Genomic DNA, 27,828 nt, shown 5'->3' with positions numbered 1-27,828 from the left:
CATGGGTGTAAAACCTCAAACAAACATTCAAAGAATGCACAAACTCTGCTTCCTGTTCTTTGTCAGAGAAGCAGCTCCAGCCCTTGATGAGATATGAGACAGAAGAATTACTTATCTGATTTCAGGCTTTGGGCAACATCTGCTTGTGTAACTGGGAAGATTTGGAAATATGATTTCAGTCAGATCCACTCGCTGCATAAGACTGTCCTCGAACTCGCAGACTTTTCTCGTCTGCATCTATCGACACGTGTTGCATATTTCCTGAAGGCCACAGGTGGCCTTTAAATCAAAGCACTAACAAGACAAATGTTTGTCATATTTTGTTGCAGCGGAGGCAGCAGGTTTGAGACACCACAACAATGTTCAGACTCGCCAAGATTTACAAGATGACAAGCTCCACTACAGGCTCGTAGATCTGCTGCTAATGGATGACTGGTAGGTAAAAAGTTTAAAACAGAGCCGGCGCTGCTCAGAAGGTTTTTCAGCAACAGAGGTGTGGCCAAGCCAGTGTGGCCATGCAGATGACGTGTAAGGATACAGTAGGTGTGAGCAGCAGCAGCAGCAGCAGCAGCAGCAGGGAAAAGGCCAGTCAGGGAGAGATAAGGTGGTGGGCACTTGTGTAACGCTGTCACCGTGCACGCATGCTTTGTGTACACACAGGGTGTTAAGAGCTGTCAGACAGGTACGGCTCAAGCTCGATCTGAGCCGTGATTGATCGTACAGGTTCAGGTGGAGTTCACGGGAGGTCTCTGGTATCATTGGCAAAATGAGTGACAGACACAAAGTAGGGTGATGGAATATTATCAGGAAGCCATTTGTAATGCGGGGCGAGCCTGGATCTCCAAGGGGTGTTGTCTCTCTGAAATGAAGTCATCCATCACCTCGGCTTCATATTTGATTAGGTCATGAGCAGCTTTTAAAACAGAAATGGAGGCTTTAGTGTTGGGCTCACGTGATGGGATAACCAAAATTAAAAGGTTTTTGCATTAAAAAAAAAAAATGCTGAGAATTGTCTTAGCAATCTATTACAAGTAAAAGTGAAGTGCAAAAAATATGTTATCTATGTTTCGCAAAGTCTTCACACAGCCAAGAAACAAACAACATGTTAATTGAATATTTCAGATCTGTAAAAATCTGTCAATCAACTATTTTGATAGAAATGCACTTAAGTTTCCTGATGAGATTGTAGCTCTCTTTGTTTTTATTTGAAGGGGTTTTGGTGAGTTACAGAGAAAACATTACATATAATGACAAAAAGAATCAATCACCTTTTCAAATTATAGACTAAACCAATCTGTAGTACCTTATGAAAGACTGATTTTGACTATCCTTGTTGCTTTTTTATGACACTAATGATTCAGTTACAAGTTACTTTGCAGATTCTGATTAACAACACAAAAACACAACTAATAAACAATCACTTCCTTACATCAATGTATAAATAAGTATAAATAGTAAATAAACGTCTTCATTTCGCAGTTACTTTAAAACATCACTGCATGTGCTTCATAATCCAATTGTTAAAATGATTCTGCATCATAGGTTTGTTATGTCCTTACCACGACTAGATTAATCAAGAACATAATCCTTTAGATTAATCAATAATAAAGTAATTATCACTTCCAGACTTTAAATGGTTAATTACATGTTAATATATCAGCGTAATGCTTTTGATTGGAAACAGTGTGATACCAATGAGGAAGGAGACCAACTGAACGTTTTACATTTACATTTTATATTTTCTATCATAGATTTGATATGAAGTTTATACAGTATTTAAAAAACATGAGTACACAATACAGGCAGGAGAGACAGGGCATGTTTATTTAAGTAACTTTGCATAAACAAACGTATATTATAATACATGTGGCATATTTAATGTAAGGGGAAAGGCATTGTAGTCGAGGGGCATGTTCTCAATATAAAAGACACTTAAGAAAAGTTGTTTTTGGTGAAGTACAGGCTTTTTTTTTTCAAGTGACACTAAAACAACATGAAACTTGGCTTTATTCTGAGTTCTCTGAAGTCTGTGTTTGTGTGTTAATGTGTGTCATGTAAGGAGATGCTCCCGGAAGCAGTTTAGATTGTAAGCAGAATGACGAACACAAAAAAGAAATCTGTATTTCTTTATAAAAAAGAGAAATGTTCCTAAACCATAATCACACTGCGTGACTGGAGGAAATCTTTCTGCAAACTTTATGTCTTTCCTCCGGGACGCAGAGTAAGCGGAAGCTGCAGTAAAGACAATAAAAGAAACGAAAAAGAAAAGGAAAAACTGCACGAAAAGACAGCGAGTGAGAGAAAACAGTGACTGCTGCTGCTGTTTGTTCCCTCTCTTCCTCTGGCCTCTGTTCCTTTAATATACTCATGGTTATCTAGTGTAACAAATGTCTCGCTGCCATCATCAAGTCCAGGCGAGGAGGGAGGAGTTTTTAATGTTCAGTTTGTTCTATGGATCGATGTCTGCTGGCATCGCCTCTCTCCTCTCGCTCGTCTGCACCGTGCGTAACAACGCAGCGCTGTTCCACCACCGCCGCCGCCGCCGCCAACACCGCCACAACCGCCGCCGCCGCCGCCAACACCACCAACGCCGCCGAACGCCTTTTTACGCGCAATCCCTCCATATTTGATCCGCCGAAAAACAGCCCGAGGGAATGACTGACACACGTCGATCAACATATGTGGCACTGATGGACAAAAGCGGATGGTGAAAGGACGCGACTCGCCCCCCGCTGGAGGAGGAAGAAGAAGAGGAAGAAGAGGAGGAGGAGGAGGAAGAGGAGGAAGAAGAAGAAGGAGGTGAAAGAACAAGCATCTGTTCCCACAGAAAGCTGGATTTTTGTGATAGTCAGAGAGACTGAACTATTCCGAGAGCCAAAATAAAGACTCTCTTTTCTTTCTCTCTCTCTCTCACACACACATACACAAACTCTCTCTCTCTCTCCCCCTCTCCCTCTCTCCCTCTCTCTCTCTATGCATGGACTATCGTAGACCGCATTCACATTTCACCTGGGCACAGTATTGAACTGCGACTTCAGAAAAAAAAATGCCTCGGAGGAAACAGCAGGCGCCCAAACGGGCTGCGGGTAAGCGAATTTCTCTTTCTTTAATGATTATTTGAAATATTGTATTCTCTTGTTTTCTTGTCAGCGTGAGTGCAACATTTGTTGTTAGATTGTTTTTGTTGTTTTCACTGCGAACACTTAGACTTTACACCTCAAACTTTTTTTTTTTCTTTTCTTTTTTTAATCATGCGGGACCCCTGAGTAGATATAGAGCCCTCTCTCCGTGTGTGTGTGTGTGTGTGTGTGTGTGTGTGGGGGGGGGGGGGGGGGGGGGGGGGGGGGTTGACAGGTGCCCATGCAGGCTGGTGTCTGTAGTTGTTTCAAGTAAATATTGAAGTACTACCTGGATTAATGACACAGGTGCTCTATTGTGCTTATGTTGCATTTAATGTTTCACTGGAGGATCTAAAGCCCGCTCCACAACAAGGACCTCTGACCCCAGTTTGGGGCGCCATCACAAAGTCAGATGTTAAAACAAAAAGGGGATGGAGTTGAGCAGGGGGGCATTTCAATTTAGTCAGATTAACAATGCAAACGCCAAAGAAAACAATTCCCGTATACGCTTTAAACAATAAGAAAGCTCAGTGTTGTTTTCCCCTTCAGTAACCCTCCAACATGTCACAGGCCATTTATGTGTTCATTGATCACAAAGTTTGATATCCTGTTCACATATATCCAAGAGGGGGGGGAAAAGCTCCCTCACTGTGTTTGATTTGACCCGCATGAAGTGCAGAGAGCGGCTGAAATATGTGGAGCTGTTGTATCCGTAGCAGATGAACTCTGTATGAACTCTTCATAATCTTATGGACAAATGGAGAATGGGTTACACTCACTCACTCACTTACACACACACACACACTCCATCCCTGCTTATGACTGTAACACACACACACACACACACACACCCTGCACCTCTACAACGCAATTTAAATTGTCATGCAGCGGTCTAATGTAGTACAATCTGCGGTAGGTGTGATTTAATGTCCGCGTGTCAGATTTATTGTCGGTTTGTTGAAGCTGCAGATAATTTAATAATTTCATCTTGAAGGAGGCCCTTGCACGGTTTACGGCTTGCGTGTCTAGTCGTTTGAATGTGTGTTTACTTTGTCTCCCTGTAATGTAATCCTGTAATATTTAGCCGCATCGAGACGCCCAATCACAGCATCTTTTTTTACGCGCCCTGTTTTCCTGCTCATGTGCTTCTAACACAAACTTCACTGTGGGAAATGTCAAATTCACAAGGTCACGGTATCCACATCACTCTTGACCCTGCTCTCTGCGGGTCTCTCTCTCTCAGCCGCTTCCTTACTCCATATGAATTATAATGTTTCCCTTTAACTGCCTCATTATGATGGAGTTGGCGAATTAAAGCTAGATTGATCAAGGGTATTCCAGTGTTTGAGGATGCAATTACTTGGTTGAGGTGTGTTGAGAAGTTATCAGTCTTTATTATGGTTGCGGATGCAGCAACCAGATGGCGATTGTTCTCTGCCAATAATAGTGTCTCTTTATACCCGCTTAAGATACTGAGACCCTTATCTGCACGGCACACTCTCAGTTCGTGCGTACACATGTATACACACACACACACACAGGCACTCAGTGCCATACGGGCGCATGCTAAATATTTTTCCCACATCTCAGGCTCCAAAAGCCCCCTTTTCTTAAAAACAATGCCCCCGGTTTTTATTCAGAGAAGTTTTGAGCAGATGCCTAAGTGATCCCTTTACACGCTCTCAGCTGCCTCGCCTGTACTCTGGTAAATGTGTCAGCCCTATAGAGAAATAAGCCTTCCAGAAGAGTTTCTTCATTGTTGAGGTAATTGTCTCCTCTTTGACAGGCACATTCATCAGTGGCTTAATGGTCAATCAAAAGTTGGCAGGCAGAGTGTTTTCATTCTTTCCTATCCACTACATTAGGAATACTTAATCAAAATGTCTCCCGGTAATGGCTGTGAAGAGTTCATGACTGACTGATCCGTTGTCTGTGCCGATAGAAAATTAACAGCTCGGCACTGGAGAGATGTGGGCCTGCAGATAAACAAATTGTGCATTAATATTTCATCTTCAAGACCTGGGATGTGCTATCAAGCGGTGGAATATTCCTGGGCTGTGTTGTCATTTTTCTCGCGTTTGTTTTTTTTTTTTTTCTTCTTCTCCTCCTGTATTCTTGAAGGCTCTTTGCAGCTGTAACTCATTTCGCTTGATGACTTTACTGGGGTTACAGAGAGTGACGACAAATTGATTACCTGGCAGAGCAAGAATGGAGCGAAGAGAGATGCAGGCTGACAGTCATGTTATAATAATATGTTTAATGATGTGTGGAGGGGGAACAAGGAGAGAGGAGTATTGAAATAAGAGCATGGGAGATGCAAACGAATAGGTCTCATTTTTTTTTTTGCAGGGCTCTTAAAGATGCAGTATCCCTCCTGGTGGAAATTATATTTTGTAAGGTGAAAAAAAAAAAATACCCATCCCTAGCTCAAGCATTAATTCAGAGGACATTCAACATCCAGGGTGCTTGTATCCTCCAGTGGGAATAGTATTATTAATAGGCATATTTGTTAACTTGAGACCACAGACGCTTTATGGTAAAGGCTAGTTCTTTCTGATTTACTCCCTTTGCATACATAGTTTGTATGGTAATTTAAAATGCCAATTACCCACTGGTCCAGAATAGGAGGTACTAAACCTTTGCTTTATCACTGAGGAAGCATCACTAAGACAAGAGGACAGCCAGGCTACAGATTCCTGCAGGAAATCTGTGTATCAGTTTTTATATGTGATATAAACATAAAGTCCTATAAGTGCATGGGATGCATTTTTGAGTGAGGGGAGCCATATGTTATTTTTTCGGCCGTGGGAGTCTTCCTCCTGGCTTTTTTTTCTTCGTCTTCTTCACAATAGCTCTGTGCCTCAAACCGTTAGCCCAATTTGCTGTTAACAAGAAAAATTGGAGAACAGACAAAGGCATTAAGTGTTGCAGTGCCAGATAGTGACTGACAGCAGCTTGTGGGAATTGGCGAGCAGAAATTCCTCCTAAGTGGTTTGTTCAGAAAACATCCTACGATCAAGGCAGATGTTGTTTATCCAGTTTAGGTAGAAAAAGGTAGTGCAGTTTGAATGACAAAAGCTGGTAAGAAAATGCCAGTGAAATACAAGATTGTCATAGGTTTGTTTGTTTACCACTCTCCTGGATTCTGTCCCTGTATTCTTTGTCCTTTTGTTCGGGAGCCTTTGTTACAACATTCTCATCCACTTTGCTCACATTTATTGAACAACTTTTGTGAATTGAAATCAAAAGGAAAATTATACCTTTCACTTGACAAACTTGACACAAATATTTGCCCTCGATTCCTCATTAAATTGGTAAGGAAAATAGTTTTTAGTGTGTGGCATCGCTTTACAGGTTAAACATCTAAATGACCACGTTCAGGTTTGAATTAATAAAATGACCAGGCGAATAATAAAGGGATTTTATAACAACTTAACTCGTTTCAATGAACTGCACAGTAGGGCGGAACGATTTTTGAATGAATATCTCATTGTGATTATCAAAGGGAATGCTCATTTCTATATCATTATTCTCATTTTCATTCAGAAAAAAGACATATTTAAAAAAGGATTAGTGTGATATTTGTGCAGATCTGTGAGAAAAAGACGTGTATAGATCAAGACAATAATTCATCTAAAATTATATTTTGGTTTTAACAAATATTGCACCTCCTGCCATATGAAAATTGCAGCAGGCCGTATTGCGATTTCGACAAAATTTTGATTAATTAATCAGCCCTAGTGCACAGTTCAGTCGAACAGTGAGACCAACCTTTGTCTTGCTCATGGTCAGTCATGTGATTTTAACATGATTAAACATGCTCCCCCCCCCCCCCTAATTAATTTAGGACATGAATTGTAATCTCGGTCTCTCGTGAATTTATTATGCAATAATAAAAGCAGATACTGTAGTTTGTGTTGCATGTTTTATCTTTTTGAGTTCACCCCGACTGCAAAACTCTGCCTCTAATAAAAGTTTCCAAGTGATATTACTATTAGTGAGCAGTGAATATATATGTGCTTTTCCCCCCCTCTCTTCTGTGTATTTCTGGATCAGTGTCAGCAAAGTAAAAGTTTTTTTGTTTTGATCAAATCCAGCCTTGAAATTTCCTTTGGCTTATGAGCGCAACAAACCATACACTCACACTTTGTTGCAACGCTTGCAAATTTCTCTAACTTGCAGGCGTTCTCCATACAGATACCCTTTAATAACTTTCACCTCATCAGCTAGTTTTCATGCTGTATAATCTTAATACAGTTAAAAAAGAAAAAGAAAAAGGGGGGGTAATATTAAGTGCGGTGGATTCAGCGTAATCTCAGTGCATGTTCTCCTGCATGCCAGTTAGGTGACAGGTGTAGATAGCTAATAGTTTGCGAAGAGAGGGCTTTTGTTTGCTTGTGAGGCAGACAGGGTGGTGCACTGTCTAGGTGATAAGAACCAAGACTCCTGTGCCCTCCAGCACAGTGATCTCTCTCCTCCGCTCTGCGCTCTCCTGTGTGGAAAAAACAGGCTGTTATGATTGGTCTCAAGGCAAGTGGTGCCTGTGCAGTGTTGCACCTCTCTACAGCAACTGCTCATTCACCTTGCCTTCCCTCTGAGACCTGCGCTAGTTTCCAGGCAAATGACACAATTTGATATGCCGTTGGGGTGATTCATGTGGATAATGTTTCCATGTGATCATCGCTGCAGAAAGGAGACTTTTTCTTGTTATGTTTTTTTTTTTTCTTTTACTCATTAAGTCTGACAATAACTGGAATATTGGGAGAGTTTATTGCTAGCAGGCTAAAACTCATTATTTTCTACTAGACATCCAAAGTACAAAAGAAATTATGTTGTGGTATTTTGTCCAGATCCCTACAGATATATTGATTTACAGAGGTGAAATGGGAAGGAGACTTTACAGCTTGGGTTGTTCATTTATGTGGATTTTGAGGATAAGAATGCAAGGCAAGCTTACAGTTAATACAGTAGCACTGTGGGCCTGGTATTGATTACACGGAGGTGGTGTGATATGTTATCTATGGTTTGTTTTAAAAAAAAAAAAAAATAATAATAATAATAATTCACTGCACCTCATGTGCTTTGTATTATTGTAAAGCTAGTCATTCCCACCACGCGTTGTATCTTTCTCTGTAATTTATATCATGTGCAGTTTCGTCGAAGAGCATGCACATCATCTCCTTTCCCCATACAGAGTCGCGAAGATTTAAGCGAGGACATTCATCTTGTAGCTGTTGACCTACATGTATAGTCAGTCGGGGAGATCACACATTGGCCAGATGGTTGTGTGCTCTTTTTAAAACAAGCACAGCCGGAGCAGGTTAACCCAACCTGAGATGAATAACGTTTCAATAAGGTTGCTACACCAAAACAAATGTCCGTGCTTTGATTTCAGCCGTGTAGACCAGGTGAGGACCATGTGCTGCTTCCATTCAGAAAACACAACGCTTGTTTTGCTCTGGCTCACATTTTAGTTATATTTAAATTATGTTTAAAAAAACAAAAAACGTAACGAGGCAACATTCTGAGTAATAAATGCATTTGACATTATCCTTCAATACACGAGTGCCCAAAAAAACAATGAAAACATTAATCTTAAGTTATCCGCAGTGTACCTGATTTGCTTCTTATCAAATCCATAATGAGCTTCAATTAAGATTTATTATGCAAATTAACCCTCAGCTGCTACTGACTGCAGGAGCAGGAGCTATGACAATATTGTGCTAATGGTGTGATCTGTAACAATTACAAAGGTAAACTGCCTTCACACTGCACGGTCTGCAAGTCGCTGAGAGGTCACTCCGCTAAATATGTACTCACGTGTTCCCGGCCATTTGGAGAATTGTTTATTAAGCCTCAGGTTTAAGGTGCTGAAGTGTTTTTTTTTTGTTTTGTTTTTTACACAATAGCTCACATTTTAATTATTATTAAATTAAATATTACAGATATTACTGTTATGAATCTCAAAATAAGCAGCGAATATCGGCGCCCGTCTTAAACACACTAAATGGATCTCTACAAATATGTCGATGCAGCGTCAGCCTCGGTTTTCCCGATCACCACGGTTACCGCACACAGGGAGGTTATGACCAGAGGAAGTGCAGCTGGACACTTTGCTCTGTATGAAGTTGTGAACCTTGCACCTTTTGCAACTTCGTTTAGCGCGAGGCGGATGGCGTCTTGACAGCTTTATGGCTCGCATGCTTTATGAGTCGTCATGCGGCGCAATTACATAGGAACTAATTTGATGAATCAAGACAGTGTTCCAGCCGAATCCGTTGATCTCGCTGGCCTGTGAACCGCTGTCTTTTCACCCAGGTCAGAAAGAGGCTGTCACAATTTCTCTTTTTCTCTCACACACACACACACAGAAAATCTTGAACATGCATCTGCGATTACAGCGACTCAAGGATAAACTGTAGGTTTGTTTTAGATTCCTTAGGCAAACCATCCTTCCAAGAGAACCAGTTCATTAGTCAAAGCAACGTAAAACATTTTTAAATGAATTATTCCTACGTATCTGATCCTTGTTTGTGTCTGTAAATATTTTTTTTTTTGTTCTGGTCCTCAGGTAAAATAATTACATATTTTACAGCCACTGCACCACAATTAAATGTATGTAAACCGCTTTAACTCACTGACTGAAACCGATGTTTTTAAGAGACAAAGTGATAAAGAGCAGGCGACATAAAGCACTGCAGGAAAACATCAAATGGCAAATTATTAACGCCTTCAAATCAGTCGTAAGGAAATTGCACTGCCTTCCTCGCATTTATTTTATATGTCTCTTAAAATATTGTTTCAAAGACCCAAACCATTTTTAATGCTTTCAATTGTTATATCTAACAAACTTCTCTCTGAGTAGAGACACTGATTCAGGGAATAGAAACTGGAGATTTTCCAATTAGTAAGGCTTTCAAATACTGAGTGGTTTCTTTTTAACATAGTTGTGAACAGCAAAGTTTTAATGTCAAACTTGATGTAAACTGACAAGAGGAAATATTTGTTTTTTCTTCTTCTTTGTAGCAGGAGGAGGTTACGCAGTGGATCGTGCGGCCTATTAAACATCTAAACAATTCTGTCCCGGACGTCCTGAGGCAAAATTTGGTGAAAAATGAAATATGGTCTTGAATGAAGAGTGAACCGTGCCAGTGTAGTGTATCACTTCAACACATGCGGACAAAGAACTCAAATATACAACATGCCACACGGAAAAAGTGCTTTAGTCGTCTTGCTATTGAATCTCCCTTGAGAATGAATAAATTGTGAACACACTGGAAATTAAAGTCATTAAAAAAATAAATCTCACACGCAGGTGTGTGTTTCTGTGCTAAACCGAAACACTTAGGGCTTCCTCTAAATGCCAAGTTAATAAATATGCCCCGCGTTTGCATTGTTTTAGCCATAATCCAGGGCCCTTACTTGCTCAGCGCCTCTGCACCGTGTTGTGTTTAGAGCCTGTTCCTAAGGGCTGTGCCTGCCTGTTTGCGTCTGCACTATGTGCTGAGCTAGTCTGTTGAAACAGCTTAATTGATACTCATTAAACAGCAGTGACAGCTTAGGTGTCCGTGATGAATGTAGAATAATTCTGTTGTACTTACAACTTGATTAAGAAGAAGCACACAACATGTCAGCGGTGTAGCCTATGGCTTGGACTGTGTGCACTTAACCAGCCACTTAAAATGATCGGTCTTATTGGCTGTGCTACCTGCAGGCCACCTTTTAAGTTAATCTTTTCTCAAATTGTGTTTGCCCGAAACAAACAACTTTTCAAACTCTAAATGAAGAAGTTTCACCAGTGCACACGGAGATTAAAAATAACTTGAGTGTAACACCTAGCAATAAAATTAATCTAAAAATGTGAATTATGTTGACTTGTCTGTGTGTTTATTCAGTCACAGTCTGGCATTTCACTACAATAATAAAGTCAATGGATGTCAGGCAGATGAAAAATGCGCGCCTTGTATTATTTCAGTTAGAAATTAGAGGCGATTGGAATTGGTTCAAAATTGGCTGTCTTTGTAATGAGTGCATGACAAATAGTATAATTTAGAGAAGAAAATGAATGCCGGGAAACCAAAAATATTATTCGACAGTATTTTATATGCCATGATATTCCATGAAGATCAACTCATTTCACTAAATACCCCCCATAAAAATCTACTCATAATATTTTTGTACATTGTCATAGGCAGAGTTCACACAATGGAGATTAGGTCATTAATGTGTGTGGCAGATTCTCAGGTTTTTTTTGTTTTTTTTTTGGGGGGGGGGGGTTTGTTTTCTTTGAACGCCACATTAACAGCCCTTATCACTTGTGGATTTGAAGGCCTGCGAAGCTTCTTGCGTCACTGACATCTGAACAAACTGACACTCCTCGCCGTAACAGAAAGAGCCCCTTTTCTCTATTTTGAGAACACATGAAAGACGGGGGGGATTTCCGCGGAGGATGGATTTACAACTTTATCCTCACATGATTAATATTACACAGTGAGGTCCTTTTACAGGAAGCGGCATGTCTAATTATGGTCTGACTTTTGTCTGACTGAGAGCAAACACGATGCCGAAGGCTGCTGGTGGGAACGGCACTGACACGTCACAGAAGTAGTGGTGGGTGTGTGGCGGTGATGTCATCATCACCCAGATTTCTGTGACGCTGTGAGGCCACGACTGATTGAGCAACAGCAGGAAGCGGGCTCTCAGCATTGTAGGTCCAGCTGGTATTGACCGACTACAAACACTGTGGGCATTTAGTCTCAAATGAAACTCAACAGGGAAGTGTTTCCCCCCCTTTTTTTTTTTTTCCTTTTCCGTCTTGTCAAGGTTACACATTTCTCTCTGATACGCATGACCTCACCCGTGATAACTGCGCTGTGTCCACATTTGTTGTACCGTTAACTGCAGATGCAGATTCATCACCCCCCCCCCCCTTACAAGAATTTCATGGACTCCACGTCCTCCCACGTTTGCCTGTTCATCGTATATATCTCAGGCCAGACATTGAAGAGGTTGCTAGCCGGGCCAGCCATAAGTCATCCTGTCTATCAAGACGAGAGTCTGCCTCTCTGCTCGATTTTCAGCTGTTACTTGTAAACCAGAACAGCATTGGTAAGATTAACTGAGTGACAGGAGGCCTCTAAAAGCAAACTATAATAGTACAATATGTTACAGTCATATTTTATGGCCTGTAGTGCGTGAGGCCAAGTATGTGTGTGTAGATGGATCAGCTGAAGAATCTAATAGGCCTGCATTGCACCTCGGGGAACAGAGAAAGTAATGGTGTTGTGTTACCACTGTTTTTCATAGGGTGGTAGTAATGATACAGGTGCGCACGTGACAGGAAACTGGTTGGACCTGGTCATCTTCTCACAACGTTTATTCTGTGTGTCTTAGAAATATCCTCCCACCAAAAAAAGCACATCAAATATTACAGCTTGATTTCTATATATACTAATGTCTTGGTGTTTGTATGTGGAGGGGTTTGTCCAAGAGAAGTCGTTGATATAGAACTAACTGTCAAAATAAGTCTTGTTCAATCCAAAAACGTTTAAGTTGTCAAGGACACATTTTCCTCCCTCCCATATCCTGGCAAACATTGAGTCAGCAATTGTCTGTTGTATTTTCAGCACTGGTATCTCGTGCTTCCCCCCCAGGCCATTTTAAAGTTGTAGAAAGTGGTCATTTTCTCTGTGTCAGTGGGAGGTCAGTGTTGTGGCAGTCAGCAAAGCTATTCAGTCTGGTGAAACAGTCTATTGGGAACCCTAAAGACATTTTGTCCGACGTAGTCGCCTCTCGCTGTCTGTCTTCGTGTCTGCCCCCCTCTGCACTCAAGTGCGCTCGTACGAAGTGTAGAGAAGCTTGCAAAATTTGTCAAATTACTTCCAGATCTCCAGTCTTTTATCCTGACCTGACACACCTAAGACTTCTTAGCTGTCACGTTTAGAACCCCTCATGAAAATGACATGTAGATATTTACTGGCGATATTTGCATTTGGCACCCCCCCCCCCCCCCTCTCGCTGAATGGTCATTTGTTCCTCTATTAAAACTATAGCTCCTACCTCTTATATGCAGTTTGGATATCTACCTATTCATCTCGTGCTCTGCTTTGTTCGCTGTGTTAGTGGCTGACATGTCCTCTCTGTGCTGTGTAGTGTATCCCTGGTAGCTGTCGCCGGGGGCCCTCTCATCCCTAAAATGTTACAGAGGTCATGCACAGATCATTGCTTTTGCCAAAGGCCCTGACTTTAACAGAGAGTGACCCACACAGGACAGTGGCGCAGTGGCTGCTCGGTGATGGATCTGGAAATAACACAAATGTAATCTGCTCTCTTATCAGGAGGCGTGCTATAGAGCGCCTGGTTGTTTTCACTGGTGTGTTGAATGGATGAGAGGAGAATATGAGATTGCGGGGATTGTCAGTGAATGTGATTCATTAGAATAAATCGAACAACAGAGACATCCCAGATCATACCTGCCTCTAAGTCTGAGCACTTATTTATACATGTTTCCTTAGAATAATATTCAGTTTTAATTTAACATTAATTAGATTTGTAACGATTGCCTATTTTAATTAACTAAAAATGCCAACTGTATTGTTAAACTGGACCAATTTACAAATTCTCTGATTTACTGATAATATTGACATTTAAATTTACTCTTTCATTTTTATAATCACTATCATCATCAGTCAAAGGTGTTCCAAGGTGACAGGCATGTTGTTGTTGTTAATTACTTACTGTGATAATGACACAAGTAGTAGTGGGGATAATTAAAATGAAAACTACACATAATCCAAATTCTGTTTATGTTTTAAGTGCATTCAGATTAACGTAGTGAAATAGTGGAGCCATTAAAATGTCTTTTTCTGCTCTTTCTACTTTCACGCAGACAAACAGGACCAGCTGTTATCAAGGGTTTTAAATTTAGAGTGGTCCAAAGTATTACTAAAGTATCTCGCACTAGTCTAACTAGCTGTGAGGAGTAAAAACAGTCACTGCCTGGCAAACGTTTACATGCACATTAACTGGAACAGTCAGTGGTCCTATTTTGTAGTTTGCCTGTCGCGGCTTTTAAAATGTAAAAATGAGAAGATCACTAACAGCTCCTACTCTGCCCTTGATTTTACGGCGGAGCAATTAGGTGCGCGGAGGTTGTAGGTACATTTTACATTTTATGGGGGTCATTGCACAACGGACTGGGCTTGCCCAAACCCTTAACACCAAATTATTTCTAATCTCACTGTTGGTGTCTAACAACAGGATAATGGGGCAGCTGACCTTGCACTGCACAACCTCATTAAATAAGCAACCTCAACGGCAGTTCTATCAGTTACTACAATCAACTTCATATGAATCTTCTGGAGTGTGGTTTGTCCCGTTTCTGTCGGTGCCGCTTCTTTATCCACCTTCACAAGCTTCCATTCAAGTCTTGCTGTAATCCCTCGCCAGGAATTCCTCCCTCCTTTTAGTGGAGTAGTTGTCGATGTGGTGGATCCATTGCACCCAACTTCCAGGGGGGGCACCGTCACTCTCCAGTAGCACTCTTCATCTCCGGGCTTCTGGCTCAGCGCATCTGGCCTTTTTGAATGTTTCTTATGCACCGTCTGTCACATTTTCACATGCCACAGCGAAGCACGCAGCACCCCGTCGGCGCCAGGCAACTTCTTACAGAGTAGAATCCGTCCCTTTCACTCGGAGACTCCTGACTGAGAACTTGATTAAGTTTCAGCGTTCTGGTTTGTAAGGATACCCTCTGATTGTCATGTTGAAACATGAGAATTAAACCCAGGTGCGAAATGGACACATTTCCTTTTTTTTTCTTTCTTTTTTTTAGTTAAGAGCTTATCGACATGGTTGGCAGATCTTTAATTTGCTCTTGTCTTTTAAAGACACGAGGATGACTCTCCTAGTCAGTCTGATTCTCTTCACGTATTCTACCCATTTATAATATTCACATTAAAAAACAAAAAGCCCTTTAGCTAATCAGTCTCCGTGCACACAGTGTTTGATGTGTTGTTGCTCGTTCTTTTCAGGTTTGTATGTGTGTGTAGTAGGGTACTATTTTTTGTTTGCATGTGTGTCTTACGGCAGCCCTCACACCCTGGCAGTGGCCCAGCTGAAAAGTTCCGGTACTGTCCAGACGCATCCTTTAGGGACCTCATCAGCCCCTGAATTTCCTTCCCCTCATGCCTGAGGGCATCCATATTCATTTCCTCCTCTGATTTGGGGAAAATGATGAAAGGCTGGCTTTTTTCCAATCTCCTACTTCCTGCCAAGGTTGTCTGCATTTCAATGCAACGTAAATCTGCAAAGACCTGCAAATATGCTCCCATTTGGACCTGACCAGTTCCATGTTATTAGTACCATGCCATGTCAAAATTAAGAGGCAGAGAGTAGGGCCCATGTTTGTTATTGCAATAATACTTTGTGTTGTGTGGAAAATTGCGCGCCATAGTACGACTCTCTTTAAGCCTTTAAACTGTCTTATTGTTAAATGACTTGAATTTTATTATTGTCTGTCTTTACTTCATGCAGAATGCCCCTCCTGTCTTCGTAGATGTCTGCTTTTTGTAAAAAGAAAAAAAGAAAATATCCCCCCCTCTCTGTCAAGTTGTGAGGGCTTGATGAAATCATGGAGGCAACTGCATTGGTTTTGAAATAAACCTGTGATTAAACTGATGGGTGGGTATTTACTCTTACCGGAGATGGGAAATGAACGTTAATGAAAATAACAGTCACATACAGTAATAAACCGGCTCTGTAATTATTGCCATGCTTTGATGATGCCATATATACTCAACACACACATGCGCCTAGTTAACTAAACCTCAGGTAGACTATTAGCTCCGCTCGCAGAATCCTGCCCTCTGCTATGCACAACAGCGCTACAGGGCGGGGCTACCCTGCCCTGTGAAGGAGCGGGCTCGCAGTTGCCGAGACAACCCTAAACACACATGTACACAAATGGAAGAACCCACGGTGAGACAAGATCATCTCCACCTCTGGCTGGATAATAGAGCGGTGTCGCCCCACTCACTGGAATGCACTCCTGCCCCACAGGCGTATACGTCCCACACTGATCATTATTGATGACGCACTATGCACGGAGGTTTATACTTGAAGAACTATACTGGGAACATGTTCACGTCACTGGTTCTCAAGTGTTTAATCCATAAAAAAAAATAGGTTGCTACAAAACTGTGCTGTTTTGTTTGATGTAAGAAGTGGGATCCCTTGCTTTTGAAGATTGTGTTGACAAAGCTAAGTTGAGAAACCAGCAGATTCGAATCCAAATAGAAAAGACTGATAAATTAAAGATGTCCGGATGATTTGTAGTCTGCTTTAAACTATAATTGAAGGTTGAAAACTAAAAACACTCTGACGTAGTGAGCTGGGAAACAGTACATCACATGCTTGCTGTTATTTGCTCTCTCATAAAAAAAGCCCTTGGGTTTAGTTTTTAGTTTTTTTTTAACCAGTGGAATTATAGAGCTCAGAATACAGTATTGTATTTTTGGGCATCAAATCTGGGCTACTTATGATAAGAGAATTATCATTCATACTGTACAGTAAGCGTGTTGATACTCTTGCAACTGTCTGTCATCTGAGGCCGGCAAAGATGCTAAATAGCTTGAGGCTGCAGGCGTCTGAGAGACATGACTTTTTTTTTTTTCCCACTGCATATTATAGTACGGCTACACAGAGAGAGAGTGGGCATGTTTCACTCTGACCTTAACTTTTCCTGCTGACCAGTGCAGCACAGTAGCTTGTGTGTATGTGTCTCTCACCATGACGGTGGGTTATATTGTGTATTTATATAATCCAATTTTTTTCACAGTATGAAAATAAACGTTTTAATTTGCCTAACTGTAGAAGATGAGATTGAAACAGCGCTTGTCAACTCAGACACTACAGGCCACGTGGAGTCCAGTCAATTCCTTTTCAAATGCATTCATTTTAATTTATGTTGTATTAACGGCCGTACACTTCGAATTGCATTGTGCTCATATAGTATATTAAGGAGCTTCAATGTGAGGCCATCTGGAAAGTACAGATTTTGAAGAGGCTAAGTAAAACTTAAGTACTGCTATGGGAGACAATTCAGCTAATTGTAAACAGCTGCAGGTGATATCACCCCTCAGACTACAGACAAAGCAGGGTCAAAAAGTCCCAGTGAATAGCTGAGGATTAACTATAGCACGAGGGACATGAGAATTCAGGCTGACATACTGAGGAAAATATTAAAAGTCTGTTTTGACAGTAAATGATACCCTGCCCCCAAGTGATACATGTATTTTTTTCTCCCTTTTCTTTTTTATTTGAACAGTCGTGCATTTGCACTGAAACATCCTACTGGCAACAGGCCGACTGGAAATCCCTTTAGAATCAAATGAACAGCAAATTCACCCAAGTGTTTGCACAACTGCAAACATCTAATGTGGCTAATTGCAGATAAGTATCAGGGTGAACATTTTTGTGAGCCTGAGATGGTGCAAAATGGCAACATGCCCCCCCCCCTTTCAGCACAGTTGTAAAGGTTTCTTGTTAATGTGCCAGAAACACAAGATTTCATTTAGAAACTGACAAATGTGTTTTCCATGTTTGTCAGTGGTGAATCATGCTTGTTGTTAAGGTCAGTTTACGAAAAGAGAGAAATAAAAGTGTTGCTCTTTTCTCAAGACAAACATTTACATGTCACATCATAACAAAAAGGAAACAGTACACAGAGCAATTAAAAAAACAAAAACCTGGATTTATTCTTGATACATATTCAGGGTGTGTTCAGGACTTGAAAGTAAAAATGATTCATTGTCCTCTCAAACAATCACCTATTATATTTACAACAGTATTTTCTCTTCCGCTTGGCCAAGACTAGCAACAGTAACTAGTTCAACTGACTTGTCATGACTCATTGAATCATAATTTGCAAGAGTTAATTTGTCACTTATTATTTTGTTAATCGGTTAATGCGTCACTTTCCTTAAATTCACATCCGGGGCCCAAGTCACATTAAATATTATAGTTATTTACAGCAACTCACAGTTCGATATGAATGTCAATAAATGCATTTAGTTATAAAGTAATTGTAGGAATTATTATTTATATAATAATTATGTGGTAATTATGTTTTTAATTAATTGATTAAATGACATTTCAGCAATTAATCATCGACTGTGTTGATCATTTTCTATTCATTTGAGATCATACATGCACACTTTATTCATTCATTCATGTATTTATATATTATGAAATCTAAATATGTAATGAAAGTAAGTTTCATTATGTGAAGATAGTGTTTTTGGTGGCCTGTCTCCACTCGTGCTGGAGTTGTACAGCGTCTACTGTTGCCATGTAGCAGTGCGACTGGGCACCATCTTGTGTCCTGAGCAACAGCGGCAGGCTGTTGGATGGCAGCTTACCAGCTGCCTGCCTGCCTGCCTGTTGTGGGGAGGGAGAGGAGAGGATCTGGGCTGGGCCTATCTCAGATTTTTGGGTCTGTGAGTTATTGACCCTCTTTGATAAACCCCTCTGAATGACACCGGTATAATTCACCCTAAAAGTTTGCACTGTCAGTGGGATGAGCTAACTGTCTTCGCTGAATATATGGGTGCAATTTTCGAAATAGGTTTATAGCAATTCTTGGGAGAGGAGGGCGAGATAGTGATATTACTGACTTTATCACTGCAGCTGAGCAGCATCTAGCACCTCTCTCCTCTGTATCTCTCTATTCCTCCACTGTACAACAGTGAAGGATCACACGGCACATACATTGTAGGTAGCACTAAACAGAAAACAGTCCTTCTCTTAATGGTAGGCAGGGAAATGATGTGTTATTATTACAGTAATGCTGTGTCGTCATAATCCTATATGTTTCTTCTTCCCTTATAGGATTGTCCATCTAATTTAATCGTATCTTAACTAACTGTGTTTGTGGCGTTCTTCTTCTTCCCACAGCGGGACTTTTTTTTCTCTCTCTGTATTCGTCGTGTTAATGTGTTTAAATGGCATTTTTAATGTGGTCATGGAGAAGTCTCACTTACTGTTTTTCCTCTCTAATCTGTTGTTTTACGTGTAATTCAAGGGCATCACCAGAATTAGCTAAAAATCGTTTCCATCTCGTTTTCACTGACTGTCTCTCCAAGTACTTCATGAGATGAGTAAAATGGAATCTCAGTGGATGTAATGTAATAACAAATAATAAGCAAAATAATGAGTCATCTCGTCTATAAACCACACCTTTAATCCAATCTCATCAGGGTTTTTTTCTCAGTCTATCCGCGTTCTTAGCGTATTTTCATCAGTGTAATTAGAAAAAAACCCATTGTTGAAACCTTGCTGAATCTGTTTTTTTGGTGTCAAAGCAGAGCCATAAGAATGTAATATACAGGGCTCAGTATAGTGCATCCTATAAATTGTTTTTGTGACCCTGCCTTTGAACAAAAGGAACACTGTTGCATTGCCATCCACGGTTGATGCCACTCCCTCTTTGGCGCTCACTGAATACTCTCCTTTAATAGTGTGATGGGTGGTAGCCGCCCCGAAAAAAGTGCTTTATTTAGTGGGTTGAGGAGAGGTAGGCAGCACGAGGATGGGGTTTGTGTGACTGGCACCGATCAATCACTCAGTGAGGGGAAGCTAATGAAGCAGGCTGTGGTTTATTAAAGGGTTAGCAGAGAAAAGATTACTGCAGGGTCTCAGCTTCCCAGAGGCCCAGAGAAGGAGGATACAGTGTGCCTCTAATGGTTCGGGGCTAGCCATAAAGCAATCAAGGTGTTTACTCTAAACTGACTCCTATTATGTGAACTGGGTGTGAATGTGTTGTTTAAAAGTATGTTGCTTCATTTTGTGGCTGAAGTAAAGGAGAAAATAAACACTAGTGAACAGTGTTGATCTGCAGCTTCGGGTCCGGTTCACACGTTTGGATGGTGACGTCATAAATGTACTCGAGTTAATGATCCCAGCAAGTATCCAGACTGCGCTGTTTTATAACACGCGAGCGCTGCAAATTAGCCCCTGGTTAGGCACGTAGAGTTTGGGCAAATGTTAATCTGATGAAGTCTGTAAAAAAAAATAAAAGTTATTCTGAAGAAAATATGAGCGCACTGAAACCAAGGCACTCTCAGATAGTTTGAAAGACAAATGAGTAGCAGGGGAGTGAAAAATGCAAAGCAGATGTTTTTCTCACCGTTTTTAATGGCAGCAAGACATTACTGATGCCATTACAGGGACCTTTTATGGCTTCTTTTAATCCCCTGGCCTGCCTGAGGAAAAGAAACCCCTTGTGGTGCAAAGTAGCCTCTTTACTTCAGAACGACAATTTGAACCCATTTCCAACTCACTTCCCTAATCTGCCACATGGTTTTACATGGCTTCCTCTGTAATTAGACTGCCCTGAAATCAAAGGTAAAGAGGCATTAAAATGCACCTCTTATGTAAACATGTGCTGCTCATCATGTAGGACTTGAATGTCTTGTGTAACAACTATAGTACCCACATCGTGCGTGTGGTTGTTGTTTTTTTTTTCCTTGCCGCAACTTACTGCACTCATTTGGTTCACATTTTCAAACAAAGCAATCTTTGATAATGAGAACCAATAAAGGCCTTTTCAACTCCAGTTTCCCCATTTTCATTTGGGGGTTGCAGATTTACATGTGTCGTTCACTGACTGTCTGCTTCCTGCATCAGACCCAACCTGTAAAGCTCAGAGGAGCACTTACAGGGGTCTGGTTAGGGGCTAAAAATGAGGAGGAGATGAACTATATGGCTCCATCCCACAGTCCAGCCGACAGTATATCAGCGGAATCGCAGCCGCATGGGCGTGTGTGTGAGCACTCCACTCATAAATATCTCTCCCAAACCCCCGCCTCCCTCACACCACCCTAAAGGGGCCTCTCTGATGGTGATGGCGAAAGGATGTCGCTGTCTGGGTGATTGAGTGCTGCTGGTCCAGGCCCTGGGCACATCCCTGCGCTCTGAGCCCAAGTGGGAGGCCTACCGCTGAGCGCTGACCTGAAGGGACGAGCCTGAAAGCGAACAGCCGCTGCACATCAGCGGGATGCGCCTCTCTTTCTGACTCTGACACAAAAGCACCAACTTAGAAGAGCTGCTCCAATGTATGTGAACACAATATACAGTATAAATTATTACATTCATGGAATATTTTATTCATGTTTGTATATATATATTTTTTTTATTTTATTCATTTATATACCTTATTTCTGAACTTGAACCCCGTCTTTCTAAGACAGTCATTTTCACTCACTCAGAAACCTGAAATAATCAAGGTGCTGTAATTTGCCTCACTTGCTGCATTATAATTGGGGGCAGACAGAGGTTGCCAACTCTATATGTTTTTAATTGCAGAATTTACCGTGCTCGCTGTTTAAAGTTTTTTTTGTCTTCTTTGTTTCCGTAGATGCTGCTGTTTTTTTTTTGTTTGTTTGTTTTTTTTTAAATCCAGTGGCTCGCATGCCTTTCATTTGTCACCAGTAGCTCCTGCATTTTGAGAGAGGGGAGAGTTCATTTTGGAAACCCACTGTCTATTCCCTTTTTGGGTTTCAGCGCCGTCAGCCTTCCCAATGCCTCCGCCATGAGAGCTTTGACACTGTCCAGGTCCGCCCTACTTGGCAAGAGGGAGAGCTACAGAGAAAGGCAGAGTTTATTTCCTGTTCTTGTGAATCATATATCAGTACAATTCCCCTCTGTGCTGTTTGGCAACGGTGGAATGACGGGTGTCATTTATCATACGGACTGAAAGAGGCTGTGGGAAAAGGGATTTGAATTCTTCTGGAAGTGTGTGGACTCTCCTTAGTGGTGAATCATTAAACGGAGGAGTTTTTCAACAGGGATATGAGTAACTCCTGACGCTGGCACTTTGCTCCCCCAACTTCACTGGCTTGCTCAATCATTAAAAGACTCAAAAAAAAGGTTTTTTGAAGTTGTGAAGGGAAATGGCATTTAACTTGTAATACTGGGATTTTGTCCTGCTGATTCCATTAATTCGCTCCTCAGTCTTTGGTTTGATGCAGGCACCATTGGTCATGCTCTTCAAGAATTAGATTTAACCTCATTTGAATGTACAAATTTGATTAGCATTGCATTTGTCGGCTTCATGTTGTCCTGTTAAGTGATGACATTTTCATCTTCACTATACACTCCCTGCCTTTTAGTATTCAAGATTGTGCTTTATAAACATTTTAGTGCCTGCTTTTTTGCTCTCTTTTTTTCACTTGTCAGGGACGGTTACTATTTGCCACATTTTGAGTGGGGGGATGATCAAAGAAAATGACTTTTGATTGGCTGTCACCAGCTGTTCAGTCGCACTGGCAGAAATAAACATGTCAAGCTTTAACTTATCCTCAGAAAAAAAAAACATACTCCTAAACCCTGTTGCTCTAATTGAGTGTAACTCCCAGAAACCTGTGAACACACATGCAAAACCGAGCAGATCATAAATCAGGCTTCTAAAGACAGCCGCTGACCCCCCGCCCTCCCAAATCCTCCCCCCAAAGGAAGTGCTTCCATGAGTTGACTGGAAATCAACGTTTTTCTTTATGATATTTTTGTATCCTCCTTTCCAACTTTTTATTTCTCCCCCCTCCCCTTGTTTAAGTTCGTCGAAATCCTCATCAAATGAAAAGTGTCAATAAGGCATTGTACAGGGAAATGGGGCTCACTGTGTTGCAGCTGTCAGCAACTGTTAGCTGTCTCTCATGTGCAGATCACAAAGTTAAATGTGCTGTCAGCAAGTCCTCAGCTCGAAATAGACATGTTGAGGTTAGGCTGAGAAGCGCCGCCACCCCCTGCTGCCCAGTAGGATGTAGATTCGTCAAACAATGTGAGCACATATCTGACGTGAGCCTAAAGGTGTAATGAGGCACACTCTCGGGTGTCAAGGTGTGAGCCGATCTGTCTTTATCTGTAAGATTAATAACACAATGTATTTTCATGTTATTTAGCACTACCACAGTATGCAGCGCCGCCTTTATTGTAGCTAAAATCCTATTTGATGTTTTCTGAATCCATGTCCTGAGTGCGTGACCCTCTCCCAGAGGCTCAGAGTCCCAGGCCGGTATCTTGACATGTTCGCCTGCCACCGCCTTCTAAAGCAGAGTGGAGATACCCCAGAGGTAAATGAAAACATTTGGTTCTTGCCAGACCTGTTCACATCTCAGCTGGGCCACATGAGCTCACAGGTGACACGTTTACTGAAGAGAATCGGAGACCGCAGCGGTGGCCTACTTCTTTTCTTCCACACACATGCAGGCTGAAACTGACAAAGACCGACCTGCATCCAGGTGAAATTCAGGCTGTTAAGGGATCTATTTCAGTCACTACCTGTTTGCAATAGCAGTGTTTCCTCTACCATTAGCTTAAGGGTATGGGATGGTTGGTAGCCTGCACCTCCAACAGCAACCCCATATGAAACCAAAGACATTTCATAATCCCTTTATTATTTGGTGCATTCACTTGTTTAATATCAGCTCAGTGTGACAGCCGATTGGGTTTCTTTCCACCGCTTTCATCGTGTGTGTGTTGTAGCTCCTCCCACACACGGAGCGCAGCAGAGGAAAGACAGGTTGGCAAGAAGTTGCCCTATCAATCCCAAAGACGCCAATGACGGTCAGACGTTGTCCAAAGAAAAATCTTGTTTCTTTTTGTAGCGACAGCAGAAAGAATGCTAGCAGCAAAGACAGTGGTGCTGACATGAGGACTAGCAGCTCTCCTGATGTTACAGCTGTGGCCTCCAACAAGTACAGGAGGACAGCTTTGACCCATCCTGGCTGTCAGGGAGGAATTAATTGTCCTGGTTAGTTGCAGTTGATTCAAGTTCATAGCATGTTCAAAATCAAATGATATACGAATGCCAGACCTATACGGAACAGAAGATTCCAATTCCCTCTGGCCAAAAACCCCTTTTAATCCCGGGTTTAAATGTTGTTGTTTTTTACCAGTGGGAATGTGTCTAACAGCAGTCACTGCCGAGTCAAATGACTGCAATGGACACAGGTTTTTATTGGCTCTGGCTCCAGTGAGCATCAGTGAGAATATTATGTGCTGTATTTTTGCATTATATTACCACATTAGCATTATTATAACCTTACTTTTATTAAAACTTGGGGGAAAAAGTGTATATTTCTTATTTATCAGATCATCTGAACAACTGATTTAAAGAAAGACTGAAGTAGGGCTGAACAATTTAGAAAAAATATCTAATTTCCATTTTGTCTGATAATTTTTTAAAGTCAAGCTTCAATTCAATATTCACTGGGAAACAGAGCTAAACTGTGATGTGATGGAGCATTACCACGAGATACCATCAGAATATGAGCTGTTCTATATTGTAATGCAAGGAGGAAAACGGATTCCTACATATTTGTACGTATTTTAACGTATTTATACAATATACAATTTTAATTGGCATAAAACAACAAGAACGTGTAAAACCAAAGATGGTCACTGGTTAAGACTATTGGTAACACAGTTGAAACGATGGGTCAGACATGCTGTATAATGTCTGTCCTAAATTGTAGCCTTTGGGATTAGCTAATTGCGTTCTTGCAAATTGCGATTTTGATTTGAAATCAATTAATATTGACTGTAATATAGTAATAGTAACCTCCGCAACATCATCACTGAGGGGTATGTTGTTGTTTTGTTTCTGTCGTGTCTGTGATGTCACTGTTCACGCATGGAAGACGCAGGGGTGAAGCAAGCCAGCACAGGGCAGACCAACAACTGGCAGTGGTAATGGTGTTAATTGCCCCCTTTTCGGTTTAAAAACCCCCTGGTATACCCACTAATTTAGTGTGAAAGAGGCCCCAGTGTGTTTTGGATAATTCTTGTAGGTTAGTTCTTCACTGCGGTGTCATAAAGTTTATAAAATGAATGTGTGAGAGAATTTATGGCTTCATTCAGTGGCTGTGAATTGTGACAATCTTTCTTTTTGTTCAGTCCTTTTTTTTCTTTTCTTTTTTCAGAAACCGACTTGACATTGTGTCATTATCTCTCATATCAACATCTGCAATTACCAGACAATTCACATTCAGGTCTCATGGGAAAGTATGATTGCAATTAAAAGCACGGGGCAAATGTTAATTAAGTTAACTACTTGGAGCTGGAAACAGCAACTGTTATGAAATGTTTTTTACTTTTAACCTTGCACTCCCATCTCACTTCCATCTATTTCTGCAGCCTGCTGCAAATTAAAGCAGTAATGGTTAAGCACCAAAATATTTCATATCAACAGCTGATTAACTGGAAGTTTTAAATTAGAAAAATGAATTACCACTGCAAGGACAAATAAATTCACACTTCGAGTTTCTCTGCCACATAATGCTGCTGAAGTGATGGGACGTTGTTCAGTAGAGTTGAAGACAGTGCAGTGGATAATACTGCAGTTCACAGGGTTATTAAATCAGAGGGAATAACAGGCCAACTTCTGGCCATTCTCGTGATTGATGAGCCAAGCTTTATTTGCTGAGGCAGTGTGTTTGTTCCCGTGTAATTGTCTACCAGATGGCTAAGCTAACTGTTCTTAAATGCCTTCAGACCTGCAGGGGTCCTGGGTCTTAACATTTTCCTGGCTAATGACATTATGTCTGTAAACATCTCATAGTTTTTTTTCCCCCCCATCTTTACTTTTTGATCTCTAATGTTCAGGATCACAATGACTCCGCCAGGCATTTAGTGCACATTATTTCCTCTCTACGACTCTGTTTTTCATTTGTTTAAAGTAGGTGTTTTGAAGTTGCCCTGTTCTTCTCTGCAGAAATGAGCCTACTTGAATTTGAAGTTGAGAGAGAAAGCAAGAGAAAGAGAGAGGGGGGTGGGTGACAGAGGGAGGGAAGCTGTGCTCCACTCTACCTGTGAGGAGTCAGATTGGAGGAGAAAATGGATCTAGGTGGCAGTGCGAGTCATCAATCACAGCCCCTCAAGGGGAGCTGCAGCTAAAGCTGCTCTGAAGTGCTATCTGTCAGCTGCTCCAATCCAGCCAGGGGACCAGAGTGGGGCCATATCGCCACCCATCAGCGCATACTCAGCACACAACTGCCATGTAAACATGTGCAGGTGTTCTTGTCAAAGTAAACCTTGTCCCAGTTCATGAGTCTGTGCATATTTTTGGCAAACGGTCAGTCGGTGTCCTCATTGTTAGGAAGGTGTTCTTCTCTTCAGAAATAAAATCTGCGGATGCGACACTTCATGGGAGTTTTTTTTTTTTTTTTTTCATTGTTCACAGTGTTGGCTTGTTTCTCCTTGTTTCCCCCCTCTGTTCTTTCCATCCCGATCCTGAACAAAGCCACCAAGTGCTTCTCCACTGACGTCGAGCAACGTCTGTCAATACCTCTCAAGATGGATAGTTGTTCTGCATGCTTATTGATTCAGCACAGGCCAGAGATATAAGTATCATTTGTCATTTCTGGAATTATTTGGAGTCCTAGTTAAAACCCAGAGTGTGGGGGGTGGGGTGGTGGGGCTTTTTCATGCCTTGGGGGGGTTGGTAGTTGGTGGTGGGTGGGGGAGCAGCAAGTTGTCTGAGCTTTGATGAATGACTGCATGGGTTTTTGGTTTTTACTGCGAGCGCCGGGGCCCTTTAGCTGCTATTTGCTTTCACCGTAGTCCAAGAAAAACAATGCGATGGGTCCAAGGACTGAGTAGCATCGTCCTGTCATGTAGCGTAACATGGCGAGCAGGGTGGTCCAGGCACAAGAGTCGGGAGGAGGGTGGGCCTTGGACACTATACGCTGCTTTTCCTTCAGACCCAGTAGGTTTCAAGCTGCCCTGCTGCTCTTTGGTCCCAGCTCACAGGCCCCCAAACACATGATATGAATATTTATCTGAATCTGCAGGACAGTACCAAACTCGTCTTTTTGTTTTTAATTCTAAACTACCACACAGCAGCGAAGAGGAGGGATCTTGTTGGGTAACAGTAGCTACAGCAAATCCCCTGTGACTTTGATTATGTCCTGTTTTGGGCACCAGGCCAGCTGCCGAGCTGGCTTCATTACTGTATGGATCATCTTTTAAGACCATTTAAGATCAACGAGAGCTATCGCCGCTAATGACGGAGACTCTTAGAAGTTCATTACGCTCAAAGTCTTTGATTCATTCAGCCAAATCGTTGGAAGTTAAGAGATTTATTATTCCTCTTTTGTGAATTCAGTGAAATTGTTTCATTTTCATCACAGAGTGTGACTTGAAAGTTGGAGTCAAGGTCTTTTTTGTTTTGGGAGTTTGGTGTGGTGTGTTTAACAGGCGAACATGTTTAACAGCAACAAAAGAAAGAAGAGGAACCTCAGACACATGAATGACAAGTAATTATTTCCCTTGTCCGTCAAACTGTGTTTTGATGCAGGGATGCGATCAAACATGATATGAACAACTTCAAGCCTTCAAGTGAAAATGATTCTCAAATCATGCAAAGCGTGAGTGTGAGCTTTTGTGTTGTGCTGCGGCACAAATCATTCACACACATGCACATGCAAACACACACACACACACACACTGGGCCAGGCAGTCTTTTGCCTGACCAATATTATTTCTACAGCTTTTCAATGCGAGATGACCATTGTGCATTCATTTCCATTTTAGCTTGCCAAAACGTCCTCTCACAGCAGGACAGAGATGGAGTGGTAGTGACAGCTTTGTGTGTCTTTCAGTTGTTTGTCCGTGAATATCCCCGTCCACAGTGGGCTGACCGACTGCCCCC

At 41.5% G+C, this 27,828-nt stretch overlaps 1 protein-coding gene across 1 annotated transcript in view; it reads left to right on the top strand.

The window, feature by feature from the left end:
- Positions 1 to 1,144: 1,144 nt before the first annotated feature.
- Positions 1,145 to 27,828, top strand: part of LOC131469072 (teashirt homolog 2) — a 41,236-nt gene continuing 14,552 nt past the window's right edge. Inside the window, exon 1 of the mRNA XM_058643917.1 lies at positions 1,145 to 3,086. Within this exon, the coding sequence (XP_058499900.1) occupies positions 3,047 to 3,086 (40 nt within the window). The 5' untranslated portion in view covers positions 1,145 to 3,046. The remainder of the gene's footprint in view (positions 3,087 to 27,828) is intronic.

Source organism: Solea solea, chromosome 11, assembly GCF_958295425.1.
Source record: "Solea solea chromosome 11, fSolSol10.1, whole genome shotgun sequence".
Lineage (NCBI taxonomy): Eukaryota > Metazoa > Chordata > Actinopteri > Pleuronectiformes > Soleidae > Solea > Solea solea.
The sequence above is the reverse complement of the archived record's forward strand: the minus strand, read 5'-3'. Positions and strand labels throughout refer to the sequence as shown.